Raw genomic sequence first — 25,894 nt, forward strand, 5'->3', positions numbered from 1 at the left:
TTTTCAATTCAAAGATCAAAGAAGCAAGGGGCAAGCCTATACTTACTCTTTTAAAAGAGGTGAGGATGTTTGTCATGAGGACTATGGCTAAGAACAAGGTTAAGTTGGACAATCACTTGGGGCTGTTACCACCCGTAATCAAAAGTAGGTTAGAAAATGTGAGGAAAGAGTCCAGACATTGGCATGCTATATGGTCTGGAGATACTGGATATGAGAAGTTTGAGGTCCATGGGCGTCCTACAAACCATGTGGTGGACTTGGGGAAAAGATTATGTACCTGCCAGTTCTGGATGTTAACAGGTTATTTTTTCCCATCCACTTACCTTTGCTCATTGAATTTTACACTTGTGTTATAAATAATTTTGTTTTAACCTAAGCTGGATGTAAACTGGACTTGTAGGGATTCCATGCGTTCATGCTTGTGAAGCACTGGCCAGAGTCAACAAGCACCCAGAGAATTTCTGCCATAAGTTGATAACCATGGAGTCTTACAAGGAAACATACAAGTACAACATCAATCCTATACCTGGCCAAGCCTTCTGGGAACAAAGTCAGTTTAACAGGCCATTGGCACCACCAATCAAGAGGAAGCCAGGGAATCTTCAAACAAAGAGGAGGAAGGACTCCGATGAAGGCACAAGTTCTAGCAAGAAATCTAAACCAATAACAGCCTTGAAAAGACAGCTTCGGCCTTTCACCTGCAAGTACTGCTTGCAAAAAGGTCACACCAAGAAAGAATGTGAAAAGAAAAGAGCAGCTGATGCTGCTCAAGCTGCAGTTGATGCTGCGGCTGCTGCAAAGGCAGCAGAGGCTGCTAAAGACCCTAAAAATGCTAGTGCACAAGCAACTGCAATTGCCCAGGCCACCACAACTGACATTGCAACTGCCACTGCATCTGCCAGTGCCACTGCAACTGCAACTACTACTAGTACAGCTACGGCTACTGCTAATATTACAATCAATTCTGCTCCTATTGGTCAAGCTTCAGAAATTGATCTGTCACAGCCAATTTGTTCTGAACCAGAAGACTCTCAAAAGGTACAATATTAATTCTATAATAAGCCTTTGTAATTCATGGAGTAATAACTCTGAAAAAGTTTTAGTGGGTGACAAAGTTTGGTATTTATTTTTGGTTTGAAATTTGTATAGTTCACTGAAGTAACCGGAGAACCAGCCACAAGACCTGCCAAACTGCCTGCTAGAAGAAGGTCACCACCAACAACCCCTTCTACAGCACTGGACCCAATGAAGGGTGTGAGTTCTGCCACTGCTTCACAATTCACAAATTTTCTGAAGTTTGTGTCGACTCCTGGATTTAAGCACCCCCGGAAGAAGTGAACTTTAATATTAGAACATTAGGACATTTTTCTTGTCAAGTGTTTGTTTTTTGTTAAAAGATACAGTGACTGCGCTCACTCTAAACAATGGTTCATTTTGTTGATTACTAATCAAGTATGTCATGCTACTTGTTCAATTACTTATGGTTGTAATGTGTTAAAACTATGAATGGTTTGCCATATTTTGGTATCGATTAATTAATATTGTCCATGGTTTGGATCAATCTTTCTGTTACTTATTTACAAGTACTTTTACTTCATCCAACAGGATATTATGTTATATCAAACTAAGATCATTTACACAAACCTTGTTATGTTACCACATAACACTTTCATTCATTAATTTGGAAACTACATTACATTGACATGTTCTCAACCGTTTAATAGCACCAATTCTACAAAAACAACAACTACTAAGAACCCAAATCCAAGAACATGAGTTATGAATTTCAGATTCCTAATGTCTGCCTCCATCTTGCCCATCCGCCATGCAAAGTTCATCTTCCTGTCACCATCATCATCTCCTGCAACAGCTCTTTCAGACAACTCCTCTTGCACAGAATCAGCCCAGACGAATAACCCACACCATATTTTCCCACTTGTCTGCAACCAACCAAAATAATCAACAAAAAAAAAAAAATTCAATCAGCTACAAATTATTTACTTTTACTCACATTATAGTTGGGGCAACCAAAGAAGGGCTTGTTAGGATGTGACTCCGTCCCTGACCACCTTAGCACCGGGCGACAACCACAGCCGCACCAGTCCGGAACCCGTCCCTGCCTGCTTCGCGTCGTGCTTCTTCTCCAGTTCTCCGTCGACGATGACCGGTTGGAACTTCCTGCAACATGGCTCCCACTTCCTCTCATGGGGACAGCTATTGGTGTACACAAGAGATGCAGAAGGAGACGTTGATGGCGAGAACCATTTAGGATTTAAACATGAAGACAGTGACTACATTGGAGAATTTTACCACACAATCCACGTCATCTATACACTATGGCGTCCAACATGGCAGTGGCTGTGCCACCTAAGCAACGCCGTCACTGAGTCACGCCGGAAATTCACCGAAGGACAATTATGTTGCCCAGATTGCAATCTGGGGGACATAAACAGTGCAATTGGAATCTCAGAGGCTAAATTGGTGCACGGGCTGAATCTGGGGGACCACTATGGGGATTTAGTCGAATTTTTAAATAATTATTTAGTAATATATATGGAAAGAGAGAAATTTTGATGGTAGTGTTAAGAGAAAAATTACTTAATTTTTTAAAAATATAAAACCTAAAAGAATAGAATTTTAAATTATATATTATTATTTAAATAACTATTTTCGTGTTTTAATTTGTATATTAGATATTTTGAAGGCTAATCATATTTTACAATAACAAAATATAATCATAACAATAATCATGCTATATGTACATAAAAAATAATTATCTGTATAAAATATATATTAAAATATAAAATACACCTTGAAAATAAGTTAAATAATACATGTATTTATATATAGATATATAGTGGTTAATAAATAATTTAATATTTAATTTTTTATATACACATATTATTTTTATTATAAAAATTATTATCATGTTATATAAATTTTACCCCTACTACCAAAATTTTCTGGATCCGTCACTGAGCGTGATGACATGGCTTGATGATGCAGACTGTTAGTGACACGTGTCACTCCATAGTTTGACCATGTGTAATGGTATGATGATATGTTGACCAGTGACACGTGGCATACTGACGTGGATGGTTCATAGTTGTACCACGTGCCACAATACTATTTGGCCATGTGTCAGTTTGTGTCACGTGCCGCAATAGTATTCGACCATATGTCGTCCACTATGTTATTATTGTATATGCACTAAAATAGTCCCTCACTTTATATTAAGTCACCCATTTTAGTTTTTGAAATTGAATGTCGCATACCAAATTAGTCCCTTTACTAGTTTTTTTTTTTATAAATTCAAAATTCTCAATATCTTTGAATGTATTAATTTTAATTCAATTTTTTTATAAGTTGTTTAAATATAAGTGCTTTTATAAAATATTTTTTTTTTGCAGATACCCCTAATCACTGTCTTGGAGCTGACGTGAACGTATTTTAAGCACTCTCACTACCATCTCTGACCTCTTTCATCTAGGTAGTGAGGTTTCTTGAAGTGTCTTCAGTCTAATCCATTTACACACAACTGAAAATGTGTATTTCATAAGAACCGAAAAAAATGTCTATTTTTATTCTTGATTTCTTGTTAAAAACACGCGCTTTTGGATAAAAAAAATGTATCTAATCAATCATATATTTTTTTATAATAGCATACTTATATATTATAAAATTTATCGATGTTAAATTATTATAGAAAAATTATATAATTAAAACAAAAATATTAAAATTTTTTAGAAAATCACTTGTATTTAAACGATAGGTGAAAAAATAGAATTGAAATTAGTGCATCCAAAATTTCAAATTGAGAATTTTGAGTTTTAAAAATAAAATGAGAAAAAAAACGGGTGAAGGGACTAGTTTGATGCACGATATTCAATTTTAGGGGAATAGATCCTCTCAATTGTTGAAAAAAATTGAAGGAGTAAAGTGTGATCTATAACCCTTCAATACACACTCTCTCATGTTTTTTTTTTGTCCTACTTATAACAATTAATGGTGAGAGATCACACTTTACTCTCTCAATTGTTAAAAAAAAATTGAGAGGATCCATTTCCCAATTTTAGAGACTAAAATGAGTCACTTAATGCAAAATGAGGGACTAATTTGGTACATCTACAATGATAACTGATGCGTGAGCATCTTTCCTATCTTTTTCTACTGAATTTTCATTTAATTTGTCAAGTTTAATCAAGAATTAATTATATTTTAGCCACTATAGATGCTACTTTGAATCGTGTGCAATTCTATTTATTTTAGGAAGCATTTGGCTGGATTTGATGGAGTTTCCGCAGAAAAAGAGAAGAAGGCGAATGATGCTGTCAACTCCGACTTCCTTGCACTCAAACAGGAATAACTTGAGGTATAGAAGTCCAATTGACGTGATTCCAGTGGCATTGAAAAGCTAACTTCTAGGACTTTCCAACGATATATAATAGTCTACCCTTTCTCTTCATTCTGTACGATCAAGGTGGCGCCTAACTTGGATTTCACCAAGTTAGGCGCCAAAGGAAAGCTCCACACTCCAGATGCACATCAAGTGACGAGTTATTTGCTGCCTCAACAGCCCCTAACTTCAATTTCATGAAGTTAGGCGCCAAACCCAGCCAATTAATAAGGGAAGAAGTGGTCTCGCGTCCAAATTTATGATGGCAGCGAAGATATTATTTATTTTCTGATCAAAACTTTATTTTAATTACAAATAGAAAAAGATATTATTTGGTTTTAGAAAATATATTTTACATTAATTAGGATTAGATATAAAAGGGAAAAGAATCAGCTTTTCAGGCTCCTCTCTTCTCTTCTACCTCATTCCACAATTTACAGTTTACCGAAATCCTAGTTTTTCTCTCTGAACCATGAGCAACTAAACCTCCATTGTTAAGGTTAGGAACTCTATCTATTGTATGGATTGATACTATTATTTTTCTATTTTAATTCATGTATTAATTTCCATTTCAAGAATTGTTTTTGTTCTTTATTTTATGAATTTGGGTAGAACGGAAGTATGATCCTTGTTCTAATTGAGTTCTTGTATAACTTGGAAAAACTCTTTACTTGAACAACAGCTTAAAAACAATTTCTCCTAAACTTCTAATTATCTGGACTTAATAGGATACGTGACATATAATCCTTTTATATTTGGGTAATTAAAGTTTCTGTGTCACATAAATTAGAATTGAATTTCATCCTCTAATTGGAATTAAGTGACCAAGGAATTGGCGGTTGATTAAAGTTAGAGTAGACTAAGAAGGTCTAAGGAATTAGGGCTTAGTCATATATAGTTTGTCATGAATTGAATCTTGCATGATTAAAATAGTTAGTAAGAAAAGTCAATCCGAAAAATAGATATCTCTGAAGCCTTAACTGTTTCTCCATACATATTTCACAACCTGTTTACTGCTTGCTTTATTAATTTTTTGAATTTACTGTTAATGCGTTTGAACTCTTAAAACATTATTTTCTGTTTGTTTGACTAAGCCAATCACTCAACCATTGTTGCTTGATCCATCAATCCTCGTGGGATCGACCCTCACTCACCTAAGGTATTACTTGGTACGACCCGGTGCACTTGTCGGTTAGTTTGTGAACTTTAAATTCCACACCAATGACATAACGGATAATACGTGAAGAAATACTGTTGTGATATGTCATACAAACTGATATGTAGCCAAATAGCATTGTTACACGTGGCACAACTGTCTATATCAGTATGACACGTGTCATTGGTCAACACATTATCGTACTATTACACGTGGTTAAACTATAGAGTGACATATGTTACTAACAGTCCAGCCAGGTAGGGGTGCACATGGCCCGGCCCCGCCCGGCCCGAAGACCCGGCCCGACCCCGAACACTTTAGGGGCTAATTTGATGTGATTTCACCGGGTTTAGGGCCGAGTAAGGGGTCTCAAAAATAGACCCGGTCGTTACTTCGGGTCGGGTCCGGGCCATAGCTCGGGTCACCCGAACTCGGCCCGGTGGCCCGGTCATCATACACAATTAATATTTTGTGTTATTAGTGATGGATCATGGCTATTCTTATGTAGAATTTAAATATTGTAAACCTTAATATTTTGTGTTATTAGTCATTATAAGACTATAAGTTAATGTTTTATGTTTAGAATGCATAAGACTTTAGACTAATGCATAATATTATGTTATTTGTATTGATTTAAATATTTGGTGTTATTAGACAATATTAGTATTGATTGTGGTTATGTTTTAATTTTGAAGAAGGGTTGGTTCTTATTATATTTTTCTGTCAAATAATGGTTGGAGTCTTAAAAATTTGGATTTTTTATATGCTAGCTTACAAGAAGGTATTAACGTAATATAATGTTAACGGCCCGGTTTTCACCCGGTATAATTGCAACCCGAAAGTGTATTGGTTCATCGGGTCTAGGGTCGGATTCGGGTCTAATAAATAGACCCGGTATATATTTCGGAGTCGGGTCTAGGTCACATCAAACCCGGCTTCACCCAACCCATGTGCACCCCTAAGTCCAGGTCATTACACCATGTCATCATGCTGTTAACAAAAAATGGGTTAGAGACTAACGTAGTGCACTTTTGTCAATTTCAAGAACCTAATTGGTGTAATTATAAAGATGAACATAATTTTATTTTAAAGATGAATATAATTTAATTATTTTTTAATAAAATTTAATTATAACTATGAATAAATTTAATTATATAAATGATAAATATAAATTTAATTTAATTATATTGATGATACAGTTCGATTAAAAATATGAATTTGAGTTCCTTCCCTGTTGCTACACACATAATTTTTTTTAAGAAATTGTTAATAAAAGTATTAACAAAATAAAAATGTCAGGTGAGTGAGGGTATGTAAGAACTTAGAGGAAAGGAGGAGGAGGGAGAGTGCACAAAAATGGGGATCCGATTCGTGCTGATGGTGAACAAACAAGGGCAAACGCGACTTGCCCAATACTACGAATACCTCACTCTCGAAGAAAGACGAGCCCTTGAAGGTGAAATCGTTCGCAAATGCCTCGCTCGTAACGAACACCAGGTACTAACCCTAATCCCCCTTTCACATGCTCATCGAAATTTACCGACTTTAATTACATTCTGAGCAATTCGATATCTAGTTCTCAGAACGCACGATCATAATTGATTTAGATCTACGTTGGTTTTCATAATTTTTTAGATTCAGGTGCTGCGTTGTATAGGAATTGGATTAGGGAAATCTAACCTAGCCTAAGCCTCGTTATGATGGGATTTTCCTGATGCTTGAAGAAGAAATTCAATTAATTGATAATGATGATTTGGATTGACATTATAAGATTTAAAAGGCCTGTTTGGTGACACATTGTGTTAATTGCATGTTGTAAATTTTAGAATTTGTGCTCTGGTATATGTAGTTAAGTTCATTGTTATATCTGTATCAGCATGGAACCTTATCAAAATGCAGTTTTTGGGATTTGATCATCTAAAGTGAGGACTGAAAAGGTTTGTAAAGCAAGAAATTGAGAGAGATTAATGATTTGATCAATAAGTTTTAATGTGTATGGGTCCCACTAAATAATCTGAGAGTGGTTAATCCTTACTTTCTCACTTTGGAGAAGTTAAACTCCAGTTTCAGTCTGTATGTTCCAAAGGGTGCGTTAATAGGTATTTTGTCCCGAGATCGGTTGCCATCATAGAATATCGCAAGGATTTCTATCCAATGTGGACATATTCAAGCCTCTGAAGCCTAGATTACTATTATGAATAGAAGCATTTGCTTAGCTTGTTGTGATTATATACGCCATTGTTAATACTTTTGTGGTTAGCATACTCCAACTGCATTGAGGAGTCTTATCATATGCCTAAGGAATTAAGCACTTGGCTACTTTTCTTAGCAATTTTTCTGATTTAGGCATTACAAAGTTCCTGTGAGTTGGTGAAGCCATTTCAATTATTAGCTTAAATATGAGATGCCTGGGTTACCAGGATGCCCAGGAGCGTAGGAGTATGTATGTTTATTTTTCTAGCCTCTTACTTTCTGCATTGTGTTATACATCTATTGTATTCTTTTAACTTTTTAGCTGAAGTATATCAATCTTAGAAATTGTCATATTTTTGTTTTGAAATTACTTATTACATAATTCATGCTAGTGTAAGTGTGCCTTCTATGCGTAATGAGTACAAGCCAAAACTGTGGACAGAAGCGGTCAATAAGAGCAGATGGAGGAAGAAAGAATTCATATTACACTGAAAAACCTTAAATTATTGATTGAATATCATAAACCTAATACGAATTACAGACAATACTAATAATAGAATCAACTACTTATACTGTCAAAAAACCTACTATATATAGGAATCAGTCACTACTAAAAGTAACCAATTTCCTAAAGGGGTATAAACACTTTAATTGGTCTAAACTAATATGACAGCATTCCACAACTAATATCTGTATCCTAACACACTTACATTTGTTTTGACAAGCATTTAGTCTATTGCAAATATCTGACTTACCTTACTGTTGATGCTGTTCAAAGTATAATTGATTCATTTTCTTGATGACAGTGTTCATTTGTTGAGCACCGCAACTACAAAATTGTATATAGGCGCTATGCATCTTTGTTTTTCTTAGTTGGAGTTGATGACGATGAGGTAAATAAATTTTTCTCCATGTCTTATTTTACTTGGTTTGAGGAATGAATGAATTTGAAAACAGCAAATCATGTAATACTAAGTACTCACTGCTTTGTCATCTGCATCCAAAACATAAAGGAAGATTTTGCTTGTCCAAAAGAAGAGGAGAGGGCATTTCAATAAAATAAGAAATCGTGGAAATTATTAATCTTGTGAAAATATCCAACTTTTTCTGTAAAACACAGAGTTATAGACTGTAGTTTGAAAGTATGCTTGATTACATATTCTTCTTCTATGGATAATGTTGCAGAACGAGCTTGCTATTTTGGAATTCATACATCTATTAGTTGAAACCATGGACCGTCATTTTGGCAATGTGGTAAGAATAGGAGTCTATGGGTTTTTGTAGTTATTTAGTTTCCTAGTTTTATCTTTGAAACCTACATTACAAATCATTGTTCTGCCATTTTCGTCCATTTTCTGAAAGTAGATTTCCCATTAAATAAATACGTTACGATGTCTCTTTTCTTCTTACAGTGTGAACTAGATATCATGTTCCATTTAGAAAAAGCGCATTTTATGTTGGAGGAAATGGTCATGAATGGTTGCCTTGTGGAGACAAGCAAATCAAATATTCTGACTCCAATTCAGCTGATGGACAAAGCATCTTGAAGTAGAAAAATAAGACTGGCCGATGATTTCTGTATGATTATTGACTTTCAAAGTCATTGTTCTGTGTACAATATCATCATTAATATTTCTATTTGTTTTAGTTCTTTTCCTTCTTGTATGAATGATTTTGTACCAATAAGAACTACACATACTGAAGAACATTTTGTTTGGAATTTTGCTTCACATGTATATGTTTCTTGCATTCTTATCGAGATGCCATGCGTACCATTCTTTGGCAATTCTTCTTTAATGGAGATTTAGATGCTCTGAAAGTATAGTTAACCACTCTTGGATCATTAAGTAGGAACTACCATACCATGGAAGTTATAATGACACATTAGGTCAGTTATGACACAATTCATAACTTAACAAAGTGGACATCTAGTTGCAATAATTTTGAATTTGCAGAGAATAAATGATGTGTCAGTGTGGAATTGGCATAAATTTTAGTATTCAACTACCTCTTACACATTGTTTGGATTGGGAGAGTTTGAAGGGAAAGAAAATAGGGAGAGAAAATGGATTGAAAAGTGAATTTTTTGTTGTTTGGATGAGAAGAGAAAATGGAATGGAAAGAAAAAAAAAGTGTGGGTCCACTAAAATATTTTTATCCCAAGGATGAGATGAAAATAGAAAGAAATGTGACAAACATTAATAAAATTATATTTTTATCCCTTATCATTAATAAATTATAATTTATATATAATATAGATAAGGGTATTAATGTAATTTTATGCTTTTACAATTTTCTTTCTTCTCATTTTTCTTTTCATTGGAACAAAAAAAAATTTCTCTCTATTTTCTTTTCATCCATTTTCTCTTTATCCAAACAACACACGAAAAAAATTACTTTTTCTTTTATTTTCTTTTTTCTCATTTTCTTTCTTTCCATTTTCTTTTCTACATCCAAACAAAATGTTAATGATTTTGAAGTAATATCAGAAATTAAGAACTTGTAGAAGTTACATCAAATGCAATGTCCTCAAGCTTGTTCATTAGGTCAGTTCATTCGTCTGTTTAAACAAATGTCAATAATTCGAGTTTTGTTTTGTGTATACAACAACTTATTGGCCAGTGGTAAACTCTTAAATAAAAAATTTTTATGTACCGTGAGAAACCAAAAAAGAAACAAAATACAAAGGCTTATAGTGGTGCTAGATTTGACAGAAAATTTTTCTAGTTATCTACCCTTCCACAATAAACAATTAAAACGAGAAATTGAATATGTACAAAGTATTTTATACAACATAGCTAAAAATCTTCTCTTTTTGTTTTAAAAGTTCCAATCTCAATTGATAAAAATCAAAATATTAAACAGCTGCAGGACGTCCACCCTTTCTGGGGTCACTAACACCTGTTAGAATGCCATTCTTTTTATGTACATTTTTTATGTCTTCACTCTTAGTAGTTTGAATAATAAGCTGAGTAATAGCTAGTGCTCCAGATTCACTCAATTGATGGCCTCTCTCTTGTAGGAAAATCCTACTTGATTTTAAAAGCTCAATGTGATCACCATCATTAGCAGTCAAGTTCTCATACCTAACTACATTTGGTATTAGCTGCATGAAAATGAAACATTCATTTAGATTGTACTTAAGGAGCATAGAAGTTAAGGAAATGTTTGAACAAAGACAAGTTATTAGTTGGAACCTTGTGATAGATCCTTGGACTTTGAACTGCATCCAAAGGTTCCATTCCCAATATGAAGTGATTCATGAACACTTGAATCACTGCTGGAATAATGTTCATTCCACCACTGGCTCCAATTACCCCAATCAAATGATCATCCTGCCATAGAATAGCAACAAGAAGCTTAGTGCATTACTCTGGAAGAAAAGGTGTTATCTCTCTGTTCCAAAATATCTGCTACTTATGAAAATTTAGTATATCAACGATTCCACATATCTGGATACAATTTATATCAAAATATGTGTATATCAAAGATCATTATGTTGCAAAAGAAAACCATTTCTTTCAGATTGCAGTCATTTGTTGAAAGAAATCATGATAAGCAAGCTGCATGCAATACCTTTGTGATGATAATAGGAGTCATGGAAGACAGAGGTCTTTTCTTAGGTTCAATAAAATTTGTTGGAGCTGGGGGAAGTTTATCAGGGGATATATCAGTTGGTATAGAGAAGTCATCCATCTCATTGTTGAGCACAATGCCAGTAGAAGTAGAAAGAACTCCAGCTCCAAAATGAGAGTTCACTGTTGTTGTCATTGATACAGCATTTCTATCAGAATCCACAATGCAGAAATGGCTTGTACCATGATCTCTAAGTGGACTCCACCTGCAGGACATGGTTATAGATGAAACCTTGTTCATATCAACAACATTACTATGCAACATGCCAAGCAAAGAGTTTTTTTTTTCATTCAAATTACTATGGCAAGTGGATACATTCATACCTGTTCAAGTAGTACTCTGGAGGGAAAGTAGTGTTGTCAAATATCCTGCGCTGAATTTTTTGTGCAAAGGATGGGGAAAGCATATCAGATTCAGTGGAACTGATGTCTACGAAGTCCGGATCGCCCAAGTTCATTCGGACAGCATACATGTGTTTCAACGCTTCTATTAATCGATGAAGGCCTAGATCGCCCTTTGCAGCTTCAGGATCTCTATAACTGTTGAAGATGTTTAGAACCTGAAACATACCGATAATCAAAATAAAACATCATACAGTGAAAAATGACAATAACAACAACAATTAAGTCTGGTATAACTAGTTGGAGTCGGCTATATGAATCTGATAAAAGAAACAATAGTTCCTTCAACCGATACAACATATATGCCTCTTTCCATATGTTTTATACCATAATCATTCAAGAAAGGATAATGTCATTTAAAAACAAATGAAGGGATAGAATGTAATGTACTCACCAAAGCTAGGCCTAGTGTTCCACTTGAAGGAGGTGGCATTCCATATATTGTGTATCCCATCATATTCAAAGTTGCTGCATCTGTTATTTTCACCTTATAATTTCTTAAATCCTCCATTGTTAAAATTCCACCAGCTTCTCTTACATCCTTCACTAACTTCTTACCAATAGTCCCATTGTAGAATGCTTGTGGCCCTTGTTCTGCGACTGCCTCTAAGGTGCGGCCAAGTTCCACATTAAAACACAATTCCCCTTCTTTTAACAAAACTCCATTAGGTGCATATATGCTTTTTAAACCAGGATCATTGAATATTTTATCTGAATCATCAGCAAGGTAATCTTCAAGAGTTGGAGATACCAGAAAACCATCTTTAGAGAGTTTTATAGCCGGTTCGAATAAGGTCTTCCATGGCAATCGTCCGTACTTTAACCATGCTGCGTGAAGGCCAGCTATCTCGCCAGGAACTCCCATTGCTAAAGCACCTGAGCTCTTAGCTTTAGGATTATTCTGATACATGTTCTGTTTTGTTGACATTAATATATCTAAACAAACATTAGTTGCTATTTTCAGATTTATAAGCAAGAAAAATTATCAAAATCTAAGCACATCGGTTAGGTGCAAACCTACAATTGCTTCATTCTTATCAATTTTGTATCCTAAATCATTTCATTTAACATGAAAAGTTAACTCAAACCTTTGAAGCATGTGAAGGAGCGGTTTCTCTCATGTCAAAAGCTTGGGCTTGAGAGGTTGAAGAAGACCGGACAACCATGAAAGCGCCGCCTCCAATGCCACTTGAAGCTGTGAAAACAACACCAAGGCATAATGCAGTTGCCACTGCTGCATCAACAGCATGGCCACCCTGCCTAAGCATTGAAGCACCAATCTCTGAACACCGCGCATCATCGGCTGCAACAACTCCATGTTCTGATTCAACAATGTCTGCCTGATTTCTTAATGCACCCTCATTAGAACTTTCAAACCTTGGTACAACCTCAAAATTTATGCTGCCTCTAAATGCAAACCCAACAACTGAAGAAGAATAGTGTGATTAGGCAAATATAGTAGGTTTGAAGCTGGTCGAAGGGCATAAAGTTCAAAATACCAGTCACTTTCAAATCTGCATCATTTTTCTAGATTCTGCTTCTCTTCTATTTGTGATTCTTAGTCATTTTGGTGGCAGCATGAGAAAACTACATTTCTAGGTATATAACATGGATTTAATTTTGATGCTCTGTTGTTGTAACTACTTTTCAGATTGCATGAATAGTCATCCAAAAAAGTGGATGTGATGGACCCACTATGTAACAAAATTAAACTCATAATATAGCTCATAGAATCTTAATTTTTACAAACTAAGGGTTATTTTTGTCTCTGGTATCTAAACTAAATTTTATGCTAGATTGCAAGTAATCATTAATCTGAATATTCATAAAATCTAATCCAATTTGAAAAGCATTCTGCTTTGAGTTTCCATGGCATGAATGAATATGGTGAGCACTGAGCAGTGAAAATGAGAAATTCAAGAAAGAATTTTGAACGGTTGCATATAATTTGGGTACTCAGCACACACTTTTTTTCAAACAGATGATAGAATCAAACTTTTTATCCATACAATTGATTCACAACATAAACAACAACAACAATCTGAGAGTGGAAGTTCCAACAAAATAGGGAAAATGAGAGAGAGAGAGAGAACTAACAGCTGAGAGCGACCACAAGGGTTAGAAGGAAGGTGAGAAGAATCTTGCATTTTCTAAGATTGTTACTGGGGAAAGAATCGGTTCCCAATAAAGGGGAAGAATCCATCATGCTGTTACTGCAAACAAAGATCAACAAAACAAGAGCTTATATATATATATCAGTCCAGTGGTTGTTGGTTGGATTTGGAAAATCTCAAAATCACAATACCCAGCTGATGATGCTATCTAACTATCTTACAACTGTTTCGTACATTTAAAATTTCATGAATCTAAAAATAAATTACGTCTAAATACATTTAATTTTAAAGTCACGGATATTTTAAATTTTAAAATATCGATTGCTTTAAAACTTTTAAATATCTTTATATTTGGATTTTTTATTTTTATAAATTAAATAAATATAATAATGACCAAAATAAATAATTTAAAAAATATTTATCGAAATAAATACATCTTTCTCATCTCGTTTATACTAAAAGTTTAAAATATAATTTTAATACACGTAATTTATTTAATGACCCAATTAATACATGTCACTATTCTATTGGTATATAATATGAAATTTTTTTTACTTAAATTATATTTCAAATTTTTATGTAATCCTATACTTAAACATATCCTATACTTAAAAAAGATTTCATAAAAATTTGAAATATAATTTAAATAAAAAAGATTTCATATTATATACCAATAGAATAGTGACATGCATTATCTGTGTCATTAAATAAATTACGTATATTTAAATTATATTTTAAATTTTTAAATAGTAGATAGTTAGAAAAGAGGTAACCATGTTAATAGTGGACAGTTTAATGGTTTCCAAATAAACGTATTAATCTTTATTATTTAAAATGGACTAAAATTGATCAAACATATTCATTTTAATATTTTCTACCAATATTTTTATATACTAATTGCATGCCAAAAGTTTGAATTATTGATATTATTAATATTTTCTATTATTTTCAAATTTTTTTAAAAAAAATACATATATCTCGTTTACACTGTAAACGAGATAAACATGTGTCACGTACATCTGTCTTATTTCGTGTAAAATTATTTCGTTTACCGTATAAACGAAATAAGAGAGATATTTATTTCGGTAAATATTTTTTAAATTATTTATTTTGATAATTATTATATTTATTTAATTTATAAAAATAAAAAATCCCTTTATATTTAGCTTCTTTTTTTCATCTCATACTCATTCATGAGAAATATATAATTGGATGCTGCATCATTATGTTTAATGAAGGTTTAAAAAGATTCCAGTAGTGATTTATTAGTTTATATTTTCGTAAAAACTACGAAAATATTCTATATGGCATGGGAGGTGTCAATGTCACATAGTTTCGTTTCGTGTGTGCCTAAAAAACAATAAAAATAATAAATATGGGCTTGTTTGTTTTCTCTTTTGTGGCTGGGTGTCCTTGTCATATTTCGCTTCCTTTTCTTATTCAAGATTCTTTTCTATTATTGGTTGGTAAGCACCTCAGATCTTTTAATACTATTCGCTCATTTCTCTCTATTATCCAAGGCCAATCGTTTTAAAATATAAAACTTTTGTATTATTTATCGCATTTTTATGATATTGTAACCTAGATTCATATTAACAAAATTAATAATAATTAAAATTCTAATTTTATGTTTTTTTTTAAAATAGAATGAACAATTATATTATAATTTTATATATAACGAGGATTCGGTAGCATTTCGTGAGACAATAACTTTTTTTCTTACCTTCGTTCTTTTTTATTTGTGGGAAGTATATTTGGTTTGATGAAAAATGAATGGAAAGAAAATGAATGAAAAAAAAAATGAATAGAAAATGATATAAGAAGGAAAGAAATTTTTTGTGTGGGTCTTATTAAAATTTTTTTTTTCCATCACAAGTAAGAAAATAAAAAAAAAGTGATATAATTTTGTATTTTTAATACTACCCTTAGTTATATTATTATTGACAAATATTAATATAAATTTAGTTTTAATATATTATTATAATAGAAATTTATATTTAAACATTATATGTATTAGATAAATAATTTAAATTAAATATATAAAATTATAATATTTTATAATATTTATAAAATATAATAAAACATGAATAAATAAAAATATTTATACTTTATTTTATAATAAGGGTATTAATATAATTTTATACTATTATAATTTTTTTTTCTCATTTTTTTTCATCCAAATAAAAAAAAAATTTTCTCTCTATTTTCTTTCCATATATTTTCTATTCATCTAAACAACATACAAATAACTCAACTTTTTTTTTTATTTTCTTTTCTCTTATTTTCTTTTTTCTTATTTTCTTTTCTTTCATTTTCTTTGCAACATTCAAACAAAGTGTCAGTGAATCTTTATTTTTGTCATATTGTCAAATAATTTCTATAAATGTAGGTTACTCATATAAAATAATGTGTATTTCACGAACAGTATCTCACTATGGAGTAGAGAGTGAAGAAGTGAGAGGGGGATATGAGAAGGGGCTGGAACAGAACGAGGGAAGAGATGCGCATATTTTTACTTTGATCTCTTTAATTGAAACACATCGTTTTACTATTATTGTTTACCATTAGAAATTTTAAGGCAAAATTTGACGATAAGATATGCGCCATTTTAATTGTTGTTTTGTGTCATTTATTATTATCAAATTTTTTGACGAAAAAATAAATTCGATAATAACGTTTTTTAGAAACAAATTTTCTTTTTTTATTATTATAAAAAAATTGCCACTAAATCTAATGATAATGTCTTCTACTAAATTCGACAATACTGAACGCATTTGTATAGTATCTCATACCTAAAAAATGCTACTATGGATAAAATAAAACAAAAAATGATATAAACTTGAGAAGTCCCCAGCTAAAAAAATATCAAAAAATATTTTTGAAACCTATAAATTTATCGTAAAATTTTCTTAATACTTTATTATTCTTAGGATCTATAAGACTATTAAAAAAAAATTTTGGATCTATTTGTCTTTTTATTTTTTTTATAAGGGTAAATTATAAAAAATATATTCGAATAATTTTATTCTTGACAACAACGTACTTGAATTTTTTTATTAACAAAAATGTCCTCAAATAATTTAAAAATGCAACAAAAATGTCTAACATTAAATATGTGTTCTCAAAAAACACTTTAGAGATTGAATTTTTATGCGATTTTTTGTAAGTATGATTAAAAAAATAAAATATTTTTATCCTTAAAATTTAGTGATTTTTCGTTAAGTATATAATTTTCTTTTTGAGGTTTTTTGTCAATAATCAATAATACTTTTAAAAAATAAAATAAAATATAGAGATCAAATTTTTATCCTATTTTTTGTGTATATTTTTCAAACAGTTATTTGAATATTTTTATAAAATATTGGATCAAATACATAAACAATTTGTCAAATACAAAAGTCATTTGTCACTTAAAAAAAATAACGTTTTTTAATATTTTTGTCACTGAGAATATTTTTGCTGATAATAAAATTTAAATGTATTTTGCCAACAATAAAATTATTGAGGTGTATTTTTAGTAATTTACCCTTTTTAAATTAATGATAGGTATCTATTAATATAATAATAAGATTACAATAAGTATCATACTTGAGTTAACAGTAACAGCAGAAATTAAATTTTCCTTCAAAATTGGATTACAACCAAAATAGTAGATGCTTCTTTATTGTTCATTATTTTCTTTCATTATTTTAAATTAAATATCTCTTATATTCTGAATTCATTGAAAAAATTATATCTAACAAGTATTTGTTTAAATATATATATATAGGATAAAATAGACACTTATTTTTAAAAAGAGGGATTATAGAAAAAAAAAGGATTAGGAGAAATTCTTGCATATATACTAGCGATAATAAACATCTTCCCAAAACTTAAACTGATTTTGGGATTTACCAAAAATTGAACTCTTGACTTTTCAAATCTAACGCTTTAATACCATGTCATGATACCACTCATCCCAAAAGTTTCAACTGATGAAAAAAGGTAACACTAATAATTATATCTCTAATACTCCCTAAACCTCCATTGTACACATTGTACTCATGATAACACTAACACTAATATTTAGCATTCATTACTTGTTGCGACAATTAATTAATGCTAAATAAGGCAATTTCTAGCTGCTTTTTTTTTTGTCTACCTAACATTACCCATTCTTAAATTATTCTTATCTTCTAACTTTTATGGTAATTATGAATTCAAAAAAGTGACAAATAAAAAAATAAATAAAATACTTAATTTAGAAATATCTACAATAGTTTGTTTTAGAAAGTACATTTTCTTAGTCAAAAACCGGATTTTACACGTGAAACTTGTTTAAGCATAATTTAGAGGAAATTAAAGAATAAGTTTCCGTTTGGGTTTGCTGAGAAATCAAATTTGTGATGTGCAGCATCCTTAGCTTGACCTGTCCCTGTCTATGCCAAACTTTTCCCATTTTGATAATAATAATAATCTAATAGTGTATTTACCTTTGATTTTGGATGATATTCAAAAATTGCACATTCCTATCATGCTGAATCTGAAAAAGAAATACCATTTTGAGTAAACATTCTTTCTGGATTTTCACAAATTATTTGAAAGACAATAATTTTTTACAATTTAAAATTTTTTATTCGGTCCTCAATTATTCAAATAATTGATCTAAGCAGTTTATTAGTAAACCATTTATACATCATTGCATATCTAATGCAATATACAATTTGAATATAGTTACTTTTCCAAAAGAAACGAGAAGTTGGTTCTATGAATTGGTAAATAATGTACGAAATGGCCTACTAGCCAAACTTTCGTGTCACTGCCCCATTTTTAAAAATAAACGTGTTCTTCACGTTTAATTTTGATGGAATATTTAATCTAATATTATTTCATTGTGTATGTTAACATAAAATGTTACTAGATGTATGCTCATATGTCATATCACTTATAAAAAAAATAAAATTAAACATAGGATATTAAGTCAGGCTTATATATATGTCATGGTCATGCTATTTTGTTCCCGTTGTTAGAAACATGAGTTGCGACAGATTTGATAAGATTTTTACTTTTCTTTTTTTTAAAAATAATTTATCAAAGTTAATTTTTGATAAATAAATGTAGAATAATATAAAAGAAATTATTTGGAAATTGAGTTTGAAAGAAAAAGATAAGTCTTTTTTAAGAAAAAAGGAGATACAGAAACACACAAGAAAAACAACTTTATAAAAAAAGGCGGAATGTGAGTAGAAGTAACTTCGTGGAGAATGTGAAGTGGCGAGTGAGAAAGCACAAGCTTTGGAAAACGTGTTGTTTGAAACAGTAGTAATGGAGTTTTAATAATAATTATTACTGATTTGAAAAACTGACGTTTGTGGATTAAGTGCTCTAATTTTCGATGATTTTATTGAAAACAACCACATTAATTCAAAGGGGCAATTTGTTGATCGAAAATATTTTCGATCCAAATAGGATGAATCGAAACAAGTTGTGTGGCCTTTTCGAGAAGGTATAGGATTGAGTTGAAGATTGAAAGAAATCGGTACTATTTTTTAGGTTTCGATTGAGATAATAATCGGAGAAAGCCAAATCGAGTAAGAGTCTCAATTCGAAGAATTATGAGTAGTTTTCGAAAGAGCCGTTCGAATATTGATGGAAGCGGGAAAGTTCGTGGTTTTTATCGCACGAGGAAAATATTGGAAATATTTACAATCACACTATGGGGACGGTTATCAAGAGTGATTGTATTTTAAAATTGTAATTTTTATTTAATTATAACTAATTATAATTAAGTTAACCGTTATGTAAGATAGTCTATAAATACTGTGAAGTATTAGGGAATTGAGGTTGGAACTTTTACTCAGAAAAACACTCAAGCACACTCATATTTCAGGGAATTTCTGAGTCTGCAATCGAATAACTTTTCTGTAGGGTTTCTTCCACCTTCCTTATTCTTTCAATTTATTCTCCTGTACATTTAACATTTTAATTGATTTTATCTATTAAGTGTTCTTTATTTTATTGTTCAATTTACCTTTCTGCGTTTAAATTTTACACGTGGAAGTCCTTTGCTTCAAACAAAGGCAATTTATTGTTTTTTCCTTTAATTTCTTTGAAAAAATTGTTGATTTAGTTTACAAAATTTTAATTTCTGAATTTTATTTGTCAATTCATAAACTTATTTTATTTTAATTTTTAAATTTAGTCTAATCGAAGACACTTTGATGCACTTCTAGAAAACTGGTACGCGCACAGAGGAGTAGGTTTCGCTCCCAGATCACTAGATATCGAACCACCATCGATTTGCTAAAAATCGACAAAACAAATTGGCACGCCCAGTGGGACAGTTTTAAATCGAAGTGTGTCAAAATAGTGGTTTTCCACAAGTTTCTTAGTGTATGCGATTACGAAGTGGGAAGATCATTCACATGGCTGATGAATTATCGAACGTGAATGGTGGTTTTTCCACCAATGATAGTATACCGGTATCTGTACAACAAGCCGACGTGTCTTCACGTTCGAAAGGTGCAATCGGAACCGAAAGCATAGTCGTCACGACTATTCAAATTGGAAATGTTGGACGTAATACGCGTCCACGTGACTCTGCGCCACCGTTTCAACCTCCATTAACCGCTGGTTGGCCCCCTTATGGTCTTCCTGCCGGTTACACCCCATCGGTGGGTGGGTTTGTCCCGCCTATCCATTTTGGGAATACAAATGGAGTAAATATCATGCAAAACCCACAACAATACTCTGAGTATTCTCGTGAGTATCATGTGGGCTCCATTTCGAATGCTGCGAGATCAATGGCAGCGTATCGACAACAAGTGAAGGAAAGTCATCATGACTTGGTTAATTTATTGACTCAGCAAATGACTACAATTCTGAATCCTATGATGGCCAATCATGAATCGAGATTCGAGCATCTTGCTAGACAAGTCGAGAGGATCGCTCGAATCGTCGATTATGATGAAGGCGAAAGGCATAATGCTCGAGGAACTAATGAGGAGATGAAAAATATTTTTCAAAATGAAAATCATGTTCCAAATCGAGAAAATTCTTGCATAGTTCATCGACATGAGAATGCTGATAATGTTTTACATGGATTGCGTGGTGATCGTTATCAGGTTACCCGAATTATAGAAGAAGTGTTAAATCGGGTTGGATTGAATGTTAGTTTTATGAATCAGCCACATTTTGTCTCGGCTTTTCCCTAAGTAGTTCAAATGGCTGAAGTGCCAATAGGGGTAAAAAATCCGAAAATAACTACAAAATTTGCTGGAGAAGTCGGAGAATCAACAACTGAACATGTTGCTCGTTATTTGGTCGAGATTGGAAACTTAGCAAATGATGAAAATTTAAAAATGAAATTTTTTCCGTCATCATTGACGAAGAATGCATTTACATGGTTTTCGAATCTTAGACCAAATTCGATTACAACATGGAATCAGTTGGAAATTGCTTTTCACGCTCAGTTTTATCGAGGGGAAATGAACGTAGTAGTTACTGATTTAGTAGCTTTGAAACATGAAGATGGTGAAACCATTGATGATTATTTAATACGTTTCAAAAATGCTAGAAGTAGGTGCTATGTTACATTGCTTGAAAATGAGATAGTGAAAATAGCAACTATAGGGTTAGGATTCTATATGCGCAGAAAGTTGCTTAATGTGCATATTCCTGATTTGGCTCATTTGGATGAAAAGGTTCAGCAAACTGAGTTAATGAAAAAGGAAAAAGAAAAACATAGAACTGAACAGAGGTCGAAGAGTAAACCGTTTACTCGAAAGCAGAAGGTTGCTTATGTAACCATGGAGTCCTCAGAGGAAGAAATTGATTTCGAAACAGAAGTCGATTTGGCCGAACTTAAGAAGGGCCCTCCATATGTTTGTTCTTTGTTGAAAAAACTCCCTGGTAGTGAAAATTCGAATGATTCAAAACTTAAAAGTGGAAAGAAATATAGTTTTGATATTTCAAAATCTAATCAGATTTTCGATGTGTTGCTTAAAGATAAACAATTGGTTTTGCCTGAGGGTAGAACATTACTTTCCTTGAAGGATTTGAAAGGAAAGCCTTACTGCAAATTTCATCAAGCAACAAGTCATTCGACTAACAGTTGTGTTCGTTTCAGAGATTTGATTCAGGAGGCAATAATGGAAGGACGTTTGAAATTTGATGATGGCAAAAAGGAAATGAAGGTTGATGTAGATCCCTTCGAAACTGATGCCAGTTATGTGGAACCCTGCTTTGGAGTGAATATGGTAAGGATGTCTTATGATTTTGATGTGGCTCTTGATGATTTTGAGTCACAAGTAAGAGCTGTGTACCCTAGAACAGGGGATGGTTTGTTGGACTTCTTGGTTTAGCAAAAAATCAAAGACCGGGACGTATCTCTGTGTCCACGGTGTAATGCTGTTTTTGATGCTGAAGCGGCGGCAATCTTTGGAAAGGAAAGAATGAAGAAAGAATTAGCCCACAGGGAGGAACAAGCACGTCAGAGATACGACGTGTAAAAGCTTCTAGTTCAAAAATTCCTCTACATGATGTGGATACACCTTTGAGCCGACCTCAGGCTATTGGTGTTCAGTGGATCAGAAACTGTCAAGAGTTTCAAAGGCGTGATCACTTATATCGACGCAATCCTCAATGGGGACACAGAGCGCCGTCTCAAAATAAGTATGCCGCTTTTCGAGGACGAGCCAGAGGATACCCGAGAGGAAAAGGAGGAAGGAGAAGTTTCCATCAGAATATTAAACTTCAAATTGATATAGGGAAGGAAGCAAGCAAGGGGGCAACTCCTTTGGTGCATTCCCAAATTGTCTTTCCTTCTGATGGAGAGACTTATCCTAAAGAGATTCCATCACCAGCCAAGATGGATAAAGGGAAGGCAATCGCTCAGTCTTCTGGGGTAGATAAACATAAAGATGTTGATGTCGATAAGGAATACTTTGACGAAGGAGATGATGACATGGTGGGGACGATTTTGATAATCCCTACCGAGTACCTTGGGGAGTGTGAAGGTAATCCATATGAGGATTACGATCAGGAAGACGAAGAAGCTTTTTCTTTTATTCGCATAGAAGATGAACCAGGTGTCTTCCTTCGCCCTACTGAAAAGCAAATGTCTCATTTGCGTCCTCTTCACATTGTTGTTGTTGTGAATGGTTATAAGATAAACAAGGTATTGATTGATGGAGGGGCAGCAATAAGTCTTTTGCCTGAAAGGATGCTAGGAAAAGTAGGGAAACATGTTAGTGAGTTGGTCCCTACGAATATTGCTGTAACTGATTTTAGTGGGAATTCTACACCAGCGAGAGGGCTGATTACCTTAACTGTGAAGGTAGGGTCATCGGAGAGACACTCAGTGTTTGTGGTGGTGCCATTGAAGGCAAGTTATAACGCCTTACTTGGGAGAGATTGGATTCATGGAGTAGGTGCGGTGCCATCTACGGTGCATCAAAGTGTGCTTCTATGGACTGAGGAAGGCAAGCCTGAAATTGTCAAAGCAGATTCGAGTCTTTATGTCGAACAAATGCATGCCGATTTTAGGATATATAATCGCAAGCTGAAGCCTTTAAATGTTGATCGGTCTCTGAATCCTTACAATTGTGAAGGTTGCTATTTGACTTCGGAGGGACTGTCGGTGAAGTTGCGCTACCCAGACATACCCTATGAACCAACAGGTTGGGATTGTGATTCTTGAAGGCCTCGAAGACTGAACCATGGACCAGGTTGAGGAAATTTCTGATTACCTGGTAACTTTGCATAATTATTTAAATAATTTCCAAGCTTTAGAAAATAAAGATGATTCTTCTGATAAAGTTGAATCAGATAGGATTAATAGATTTGTTAGTAGTAATATGTTTGATTTGACACCTCTAGTCGAATGTAGTAATGATCTTTTTGTTACTTGTAATGAAGTTAATGATATGAGTCGGACTGCCGATTTAATAGCAGAGGCTCATTGTTTAGAGAATAAAAGTTATGATGATTCCATCAAAGATCAAGTTTCTACTCTTTCTCATGATGTTATTGATTTTACTTTTGATTGTATTTATGATTTGGAACCTATGGGATTTGAAAAATGTACAACTGAAGATGATCATTATAAGGGGTTTGAATCTCAAGATCCTTTAGAAGAAGTTAATTTGGGTACTCATGATGATGTTCGAATTACATATATTTGTAAAGATCTTATTGATCCTTTTCGAACTAATCTTATCGATTTGTTACATGAGTTTAAGGATTGTTTTGCATGGGACTACCATAAAATGCCTGGTCTTGATCGATCATTAGTAGAATATCGATTAGCATTGAAACCCAATGCTCGACCTATGAAACAAATCCCTAGATGTTTTGCTCTTGAAATCAATGTGAAAATTAAGGAAGAGATAGAACGCTTGATTAAAGCCAAATTTATTCGAACTGCTCGTTATGTAGAGTGGGTGTCGAATATAGTTCCAGTGATGAATAAAAATGGAAAATTGAGGGTGTGTATCGATTTTCGAGATTTGAACAATGCTACACCAAAGGATGAGTATTTCATGCCAATTGCAGATATGTTAATCGATTCTGCAGCAGGAAACGAAATCCTAAGCTTCATGGATGGTTATTCTGGATATAACCAAATTTTTATTGCGGAGGATGATGTGGCCAAAACTGCTTTCCGTTGTCCTGGGGTGTTAGGTACATATGAATGGGTGGTTATGCCTTTTGGTTTAAAAAATGCCGGAGTGACATATCAACGAGCAACGAATGCCATTTTCCATGAGTTTATTGGAAAATTTATGGAAGTGTATATTGATGACGTAATGGTCAAATCCATTTCTGTAAATCAACATATAGACCACTTAAGAAAAGCATTCTTGACTATGAGGAAAAAAGGATTGAAAATGAATCCTTTGAAGTGTGCTTTTGGTGTATCGGCAGGAAATTTTTTAGGCTTTGTCATTCATAAAAAGGGGATAGCTATCGATAAGAATAAAGTAGATGCAATATTGGCTTTGTCTGCACCTAAATCGAAAAAAGAAGTGCAATCGTTTTTGGGGAAAATTAATTATCTTCGAAGGTTCATTTCGAATCTTTCAGATTGAAACAGGGTGTTTGCGCCTCTAGTAAAATTAAAGAATGGTTCGAAATTTGAATAGACTACAGAACATCAGTCAGCATTCGACTCGATCAAAACTTATTTGGCCAAAGCCCCGATTATGGCGAATGTTCGTCCATTTGAGCCTTTAAAATTATATATTGTAGCATCTGAGAATTCGATTGGATGTATGTTAGCCCAAGATGATGAGAAGGGGCATGAGTGCGCAGTTTATTACCTTAGTCGAGTCCTAATTGATATCGAAACAAGGTATTCACCGACTGAAAAATTATGTTTGTCATTATATCATGCTTGTATGAAATTAAAGTGTTATATGGTGGCGAAATCGGTAAAGGTGATAGCGCAGACTGATGTTGTTAAATATATGCTTAGTTTCCCTATGTTAAGGGGGCGTTTGGGAAAATGAATGTTAGCATTAACAAAATTCGATTTGCAATATGTCCCAGTGAAAGCTGTTAAAGGACATGTCATTGCAGACTTTCTTGTGAATAATTCGAAAGGTCTGAATGACCAGGGGGCAAATATTATTGATATAAAGATCAATTATTGGAAATTATATTTTGATGGATCTAAGCACAAAGATGGTGCAGGGGTTGGAATTCTTATTATTTCACCTGAGGATGTTCCATCAGAATTTTTGTTTGAATTAAAGTATCCTTGCTCTAATAATGTCGCTGAATATGAGGCTTTAATTTTAGGTCTCGAAATTTTAATTGATAAAGGAGCTTTGGAAGTTCAAATTCTTGGAGACTCACAGTTGGTTTTAAAGCAGTTGTCAAAGGAGTTTAAATATAATAATGAGACGTTACAAAAATATTTAGTAACTGCTTGAGAGATGTTAACTTCTTTTTAGAAGGTTTCTTTGGTACATATCCCTAGAATTTATAATGAAATTGCTAATGAATTGGCCCAAAT

General features: G+C 33.0%; 4 protein-coding genes across 4 annotated transcripts; 2 read left to right on the top strand and 2 right to left on the bottom strand.

Moving 5' to 3' along the window:
- The first annotated feature begins 480 nt into the window (after window positions 1-480).
- Window positions 481-1,249, top strand: LOC148566204 (uncharacterized). The gene is made up of 2 exons (XM_088487674.1): window positions 481-1,038; window positions 1,169-1,249. The coding sequence occupies exons 1-2, from the start codon at window positions 481-483 to the stop codon at window positions 1,247-1,249; spliced, it is 639 nt and encodes a 212-aa protein (XP_088343800.1).
- Window positions 1,250-1,709: 460 nt separating this feature from the next.
- Window positions 1,710-2,206, bottom strand: LOC148566205 (uncharacterized). The gene is made up of 2 exons (XM_088487696.1): window positions 2,012-2,206; window positions 1,710-1,940 (listed from the first exon to the last, which is right to left on the bottom strand). Exons 1-2 carry the CDS (start codon window positions 2,204-2,206, stop codon window positions 1,710-1,712), a joined length of 426 nt encoding a protein of 141 aa, XP_088343822.1.
- Window positions 2,207-6,774: 4,568 nt separating this feature from the next.
- Window positions 6,775-9,478, top strand: LOC107644459 (SNARE-like superfamily protein). Its single transcript, XM_016348319.3, has 4 exons — window positions 6,775-7,049; window positions 8,552-8,638; window positions 8,931-8,999; window positions 9,158-9,478. Exons 1-4 carry the CDS (start codon window positions 6,909-6,911, stop codon window positions 9,290-9,292), a joined length of 432 nt encoding a protein of 143 aa, XP_016203805.1. The 5' UTR covers window positions 6,775-6,908; the 3' UTR covers window positions 9,293-9,478.
- Window positions 9,479-10,451: 973 nt separating this feature from the next.
- Window positions 10,452-14,195, bottom strand: GGT4 (gamma-glutamyl transpeptidase 4). The gene is made up of 7 exons (XM_016348320.3): window positions 13,880-14,195; window positions 12,871-13,208; window positions 12,177-12,695; window positions 11,705-11,940; window positions 11,322-11,586; window positions 10,943-11,080; window positions 10,452-10,851 (listed from the first exon to the last, which is right to left on the bottom strand). The coding sequence occupies exons 1-7, from the start codon at window positions 13,986-13,988 to the stop codon at window positions 10,603-10,605; spliced, it is 1,854 nt and encodes a 617-aa protein (XP_016203806.1). The 5' UTR covers window positions 13,989-14,195; the 3' UTR covers window positions 10,452-10,602.
- Window positions 14,196-25,894: the final 11,699 nt, after the last annotated feature.

This window comes from Arachis ipaensis, chromosome B5 (assembly GCF_059453495.1).
Source record: "Arachis ipaensis isolate K30076 ecotype BB chromosome B5, ASM5945349v1, whole genome shotgun sequence".
In the NCBI taxonomy this organism is placed as follows: Eukaryota; Viridiplantae; Streptophyta; class Magnoliopsida; order Fabales; family Fabaceae; genus Arachis; species Arachis ipaensis.

Coding starts and splice junctions, on each gene's coding strand:
- LOC148566204 (XM_088487674.1), top strand. CDS start 481: ATGGAGTCTTACAAGGAAACATACAAGTACAACATCAATCCTATACCT. Junction 1,039..1,168: donor AACCAGAAGACTCTCAAAAG/GTACAATATTAA, acceptor AAGTAACCGGAG/AACCAGCCACAAGACCTGCC.
- GGT4 (XM_016348320.3), bottom strand. CDS start 13,988: ATGATGGATTCTTCCCCTTTATTGGGAACCGATTCTTTCCCCAGTAAC. Junction 13,209..13,879: donor CCTTGTGGTCGCTCTCAGCT/GTTAGTTCTCTC, acceptor ATTCTTCTTCAG/TTGTTGGGTTTGCATTTAGA. Junction 10,852..10,942: donor GTCCAAGGATCTATCACAAG/GTTCCAACTAAT, acceptor ATTTTCATGCAG/CTAATACCAAATGTAGTTAG.
- LOC107644459 (XM_016348319.3), top strand. CDS start 6,909: ATGGGGATCCGATTCGTGCTGATGGTGAACAAACAAGGGCAAACGCGA. Junction 7,050..8,551: donor TCGCTCGTAACGAACACCAG/GTACTAACCCTA, acceptor TCTTGATGACAG/TGTTCATTTGTTGAGCACCG. Junction 9,000..9,157: donor ACCGTCATTTTGGCAATGTG/GTAAGAATAGGA, acceptor TTCTTCTTACAG/TGTGAACTAGATATCATGTT.
- LOC148566205 (XM_088487696.1), bottom strand. CDS start 2,206: ATGAGAGGAAGTGGGAGCCATGTTGCAGGAAGTTCCAACCGGTCATCG. Junction 1,941..2,011: donor TTGGTTGCCCCAACTATAAT/GTGAGTAAAAGT, acceptor GGTTGGTTGCAG/ACAAGTGGGAAAATATGGTG.